Source organism: Sinocyclocheilus anshuiensis, unplaced genomic scaffold (genome assembly GCF_001515605.1).
Source record: "Sinocyclocheilus anshuiensis isolate Anshui unplaced genomic scaffold, SAMN03320099.WGS_v1.1 scaffold684, whole genome shotgun sequence".
NCBI lineage: Eukaryota > Metazoa > Chordata > Actinopteri > Cypriniformes > Cyprinidae > Sinocyclocheilus > Sinocyclocheilus anshuiensis.
The window spans coordinates 750,948-757,716 of record NW_015554107.1 but is presented as its reverse complement, the minus strand read 5'-3'; the positions used below and the strand labels follow the sequence as shown (position 1 = coordinate 757,716).

The following is a 6,769-nucleotide window of genomic DNA, read 5'->3' as shown; positions in this document are numbered from 1 at the left end:
GTAACACTCCAAAGAGAAAGGAAAAATTAAAATCGCATCATATGACCCCTTTAAGGAAACTTTTGACTTGTTTCTCGAGGCCACAGGAGGGCGCAATGTGCAAAATAATGCAGCGCATTAATTGTCAATTCAAATAACTGTCTATAAAAACGTGCATAACGTCTAAATTAACATATATCAACCCAAATCAAATATAATTTTGTAAACTGCATAAACAATTATGAACAAAACAGCATCATGTGTTTATGCATTGCTTAGAGCCAAATCGCTATTTTTACATTAAAATGCAAATGTTTATTTTAAATTCGACTAATATTCATTTTTTTATTCACAATCTCCTCATCACTGGCAGGCCCAGCACTCAATTCAGCATGTGTTCTGTTTGTGTGAGCTGTCTGCGTCACTCATAGCACGTGCCTATATCATGCGCTATATAGAACATTTTTAATATCGTTATCGATGAAGGTGTACCGTCGATAAATACCGATACCGTTTTATTGCCCAGGCCTAATACATACTATGTGGATATGCTTCAGAAGTCAGCTGATCCTTAATGAAAGTAGAGAATATGTATTTCTTTCCCCTTGAGTGATTTGAGAATTATTGTAATTGCCATATGTAGTACTATAGATTTTCAGTTGAATAATAGACATTAGGATTGATTTGTTTTAGGATTGAATGTTCGCTCGCATATACAGTGTCTCTTCAGTCACGAAAATGCAAATGCCCAACTGCAGTGATTTACTGTGTCTACCTATAGACAACATCAGGGACTCTTGTCCTCCTGTGCATTAATGGTCCTTTTCCTGAAAAAACATGATGTGGGAAACGGGCGGAGGAAAAGATCAGAGGAAACCTGCACAGACCAGAGGAAGCCGCTGCAGGCTGGCACTTTACCATCGGAGTTTAGTTAAACACTGTCTGAAACAATGAGGCGTCCATAACAATAAGCCATCTAGATGATCAGATTGATTTCCTGTGCTGCCGGGTGGGTGTGGAAGGGCGGGTGGATTAAGTTAGGTGTCAGTCGCGCTTTTGCCCTGACCATTTGGTTGCAGGCTCAGCGGTTGACGTTCCTGACCCGAAATCAGCAGCTGTTGCTTAATATGACTTCAATTCTTGCCCTCGATCTCTCAATCAGTGTGTACTGCAATGAGATAAATGCCACAACAGTTGTGTTGTGCGGTGATAATTGGAAAAGAACGCAACGGCAATGCAAGATCATATGACCTCAATCACATTACACTGTGGACCAGATTCAAAAGCAAATCGCAATTTTGACTAGAATCCTTTAGTGCAAAGTCATATATGATAAAATAAAAAACTGAATTAAATATATACAAAAATATACAATATTTTGTGAATAATGAATATTCAAATTATAAAATATAAAAAAGTAAAAACATACCTATACATATAGGGAGACAAAAATATACAGTATTTAGTGAATTATATAGTCATAGTGAATATGACTAAATATATATTATTAAATTACAATAATATATATTTTAATAATTAGATATATGTAGATATTAATAATTATATAATTAATTATAGCAATTATATCACTATATATATATCTATATAACTGAATATATACTTCTATATATTATTATAAAATTACTATAATAAAATAAACATACCTATTCATATATAAAATGTTAAAATATTTTGAATATATATTTTCAAAATATATAGATATGATATAATATATAGAATATATATTTAATAATAAATTAAACAAAAAAGTAAAACAAACAGTACGTGTGTGCAAACTATCAATGCTATCAGTTAATCTTGATCAAAGGATTGAACAATAGAATAATCCTAAGTAAATTTCAAGGAAGTTAGTTATGACTAACTGACTGTACATGCTCAATGTATCTCCACATTCTAACCTCTCTGCATTCCTATATAAAATATAGCTTGTCATATTGCACAATGCAGCAGAATGCAGGCAGTGCCTGCAGTGATGCTCTCCCAGCAGAGACAATAAAGTGCACTAAAGTGAGATGTGTTGCTCCACTGATAAGCCCTATAATTACATGCATAAATAATTAGGTCGGCAACTCTGCAGGGGTAAGCATCTTGGACTTATGTTCTAGGAATTCAGGTTATGGCCCTGTCTTCACAGAGACTGCTCAATAAGCACAAAGAGGACACTTCTTTAATGGACAGGCTTAACTAAAAATTAAGAACAGAAAACGGCAGCATGCCGTAAATTATTCATGAATACATCCAACTCTCTCTCTTTGTCCTACGGGTGATTTAATTAAGCAAATTATAAATAAAGGAGAAGAACCATTGATGTGGATGACAACAATGCAGGAGCCCAGTAGATCAATGGACCATAATAATGGAGTGACCGGTGGCGGTAATCACCTAAACAGAGAGCTGGTACACAATCAATGACACACTCAGAATCTTCGAGAGTTTGTTTGACTGAGTTAACACTGTTTATTAGAAATACATTTATATAATCAAAATGTCCCTCCTCACTTCATTTCATTCTTTGACTATATTCATAGGTCCGTGGGATTGTGCTTTTTATTATAAAATCTTATAATATATAATTGTAATATAATAATATATAATATATATAACTGTAGCATAAATAAAAAGGAAGTACACAATCTCATGCAAGATCTGAGAGGAAACTGGAAATAGGAAGAAACAGGAAATAGGGCGAGTTGAAGGAAGTGAGGCCTCACCTGTTTGACACGGTCAGGGTTGACGGTGGTCTGTGGCTGAAGTATGCTAACCGGTTCTGTTTTCTGAGCGCTCTGCGGCATCTCGCGCACCTTCTCTGCGATGAAGTCATGGACGCTGTTCAGCGCCTCTACAGTGCCCTGGATCAAGCAGACACGCTCTGTTGTTCCTAAAGGAGGCAAACAAAGAGAATTATAGTTTAGGCTCAGTGTGATTTACCGATGTTGTCTAAGGTGTGCTGTAGAGTGATTAATAAAATGGCATTTTTCTTAGTGCAGTGATGAGGTGAGGGCCAAAGGAGCATGTTTTCTGTATAATAAACTAAAAACGGGTTTCCAAAAGCCACTGCATTGTTCCAACATGCTTCAGTATTTTCCATGTCAACTTAATTCTTAACTTTAAAAAGATTTCTTTTAAAATCACATGACCAGCCAAAAAATACTTATTCTGAAATGCGTTCTCTTATTTATTTAAAATTTAGTGCTGTGAAATCGATTAATCGTGATTAATTGGATCCAAAATAAAAGTCTGTGCTTGCATAATATGTGTATTTATGCATATATTTAAGAATATAATACATTAATATGTATTATAGTGTTCCTGTGGCTCAGTGGTAGAGCATTGCGTTAGCAGTGCAAAAGGTTGTGGGTTCGATTCCCAGGGAACACACATACTGTTGAAAAATGTATAACCTGAATGCACTGTAAGTTGCTTTGAATAAAAGTATTATAAATTAATAATAAAAATATTATTAATTATAAATTATATATACATATAAATATACACAGTGAGTACACACATATATTATATAAAAACAACCTTTTATTTTGGAAGCGATTAATCGATTTGACAGCACTAGATTAAATTAATAATGTCAGTGTAAGTTCAAGACAATTGCCATATCATCAAATAAAATATAGTAAAATAAAGTCACCCCTAAAATAATTATATGAAGTATACACATATTTAGTGTACAAAATAATATATAAAAATTTTGTTGAAATTTCATATATATATAAAAGCACTTTAAAATTCCATTTGTCACCTGTACACGCTCCCTATAGTTATCTATATGCATATATTTCCCATCAACCTCTCATAAACATTTCTGCAGTAACCCAAAGTAGTGTTACTACTGCTGGTGTAAGACTGAGGTCGTTCGGCATGTTCTTGCGATTGATGGTGTTTGGAGCTAAAACGTTGATGGAAAGCTTTTTTCCTTACATAGAAGCAGCATAAAATATCATCAGCTGACAACACCAGGAATCACTGATAACAGAAGGCTTACTTTCTGTTTTTACTCAACTAAATCTTATAATATTATGGCGCATTGTTTGTATGACAGCCACGTACAGTGATAAGTATCATACATGTTATCAGAGAGTGAATCCGTCAGTCGCTGGGCCATCAATCATATTACACTAGAGACTACAGACATTGTGTTAGGAGACAAACAACCAGCATTAGAGCATCTGCCCATGTAAATACCATGGATCTATGTACATGCAGACTGAAGTTATGGGAGCAGCTGCAATAACAGTCGCCTGGCAATGCTACTATTTTTGGCAGCCTATTCACAGAAAGCCTTCCATTAGACGCCCCAAAGTCTCCACTTTCAATTAATTCTGATACAATATCGGCATTTCGACTCCAATTCCACAGAACATGAGGTTAAACGCATGCACACACACATACATTCACCATTGTTTTAACGGTGCAGACTCTAAAGGAATTAACCGACTGCGGTTCTGATTGGTTACTAATCCTTTTACACTATAACATTTTGCCCGAAAGCGTGCTTCTGGGACATTTATCCTCCAAAACCCACCCGAAATCACACTGCGCCATAACAGAGGCAGTCAAACGTGGCCATTCAGATTCAGAAATAAAAACAAAATCCACAAAAGCTTTAAGTAGAAGGGAAGAGGGGGAAAAAACTCAACCAGACTGATCCGAAGCCAGGATCTCTTGGCTCCCGAGAGGCTGGGAAGCGAATCGGCCCTTATCGGCACGGCGCAGTAGGGTTTTCCGGTTTCCTTTTAACCTTCTATTGTTTACTAGCATGAAAATAATTGGGTTCGGTCCCAGACTAGCTATATGAAGCCGTGTTAATATACTCAAATTGAGGAATCTCAGGATCATGGATGGGATCTTACAAAAAAGAAAAGGGGAAAAAAAAAGCTTTGCCAAGCTCCCGACAGCTGGCGGCCCGAGAGTAATCTGTGGTAGACCAATCGGGGCGGTAGATTATTAGAGCAGAGATCACCATTGTTTTGGCAGGGAGATGAGGGGGGTAGGGTGTGGACAACACCAGTCAAACAACTGTCAGGGAATGAGGGCTAGTTTTGAAACATTACTTATTTTTATGGTATAAACATACATGCAATGAACTCCGCTAAATACCAAATAGCTGCATAGGCACAGTTATGTTGGCATACATGCAGAAAGATTATGTGTTGTGTTGACTGTCTGGTGCTGGAGAGGTTGTGATGTGTCTGTTGTGAGATACTCAGCGGGATATGGGAAGAGGTGGGGGGAGTTTAGAAAGAGGTCACTGAGGATCTTCTTCCCTCCTGAAAACAGAAGGGTCACTTTCTGACATACGTTTAGGTTTCTGCCCATGGAGCTCATTGAAAGTGATGGGCAGTTTGCTTTACCACCCATCTAAGCACATAAACACCCCCCCTCAACAGCTCATTGCCTCATCAGCATCCACACCAAGAAATAGTACACATAGTAGGGCTGGGCAATATTTTATATATACACAATATTTTCTATATTGTTTGGCTGACAATATAAAATTAGCCAACATTTACATACTAAATAAGACAGAATGGATCATGGATATTCTTGGATATTTCAATGGATATTCTTTTTTTTTCATCAAAGAATCTTAATAAAACATTAATAATAATAATAATAATAATAATAAATTATTTTGTACCAAATCAGCATATTAGAATGACTTCTAAAGGATCATGTTACACTAAAGACTTGAGTGATGATGCCAAAAATTCAGCTTTGCCATCACAGGAATAAATTGTATTGTAAATATATTACAACAGAAAACAAAAACATTTCTACTATTATTTCACAGTATTACTGTACTGCATTGCTGCACCCTTGGTAAGAGATTTATTTCAAAAACATTCCAAAAAACCTTACTGACCTCAAACAGTAATGTTTGTATATATGTGTGAGTATATATAAAAAAGGAAGATATAAAAATATAATTCTTCTGATAATATATATATATAATGGAATGATCCAGAATGTTGCATGTTCTGGCATCTTTGATATGTTTTATTTAAAAAATATATATTAATTAATTAATTTTATTACATTAATAATTTTATTACATTATATCAAAATAATTTTATTACATTATATAATTTTGTTTATTTAGTAAAATAAAAAGCAAAACGCTTTTTATTAAAAATTTTTAATTAAATTACTACTGTCTTTCTTCTATGAACTCATAGTTCCTTTAATTAAAAAAAAACTGATAAAATAAGTAGAGATATACATATATAATGAATATCATGAAAAGAATAAAAAAAATATTCAGAAATATAATTTTTCTGCATAGCCCTAGTACACAGTGAACGAATGCCAGCCGTGCAGCCGGCAGTTAAAAATTTCGATTCTGATACAGGCCATGTGAGTCACTGTGCTGCTTCTGAAATTAAGGTTTTGGTCTCCATCCATATAGACACAGAGGCTAGAGACTAATAGACATATTAATCACTGATTTCAGAATAAGTGCAAACTTTGTGCTAGTAGCATTTAAAGAAACACATAGGGCTTACAGTACAGACCAAGAGTTAAAACTAAGAAAAGGTATTGGGCAGTGCGGAGGTGTTTTATATAGTTGCCTAGGGAATGCCTGCTTGGCTTTGTTCACTCTTGTGCTAAATTGTTTTTATACAGTTGTTAAGTAGATGAGTCATTCATTCCTTGTTCTTGTTTCTAGATGGGGCACCTCTTTGGTGATTTAGCTACTGAGAACATTGACAAACATCATTATTGTTATTATTACTGCACAGGCTATCCTATCTTT

General features: G+C 35.1%; 1 protein-coding gene across 2 annotated transcripts in view; it reads right to left on the bottom strand.

The window, feature by feature from the left end:
* LOC107669728 (RNA-binding protein Nova-1-like) overlaps positions 1–6,769 on the bottom strand; it is a 57,739-nt gene that overhangs the window by 13,628 nt on the left and 37,342 nt on the right. For both annotated transcript variants that reach the window (XM_016462096.1, XM_016462097.1), the window contains one exon: positions 2,712–2,878. In XM_016462096.1, the coding sequence (XP_016317582.1) occupies positions 2,712–2,878 (167 nt within the window). The remainder of the gene's footprint in view (positions 1–2,711; positions 2,879–6,769) is intronic.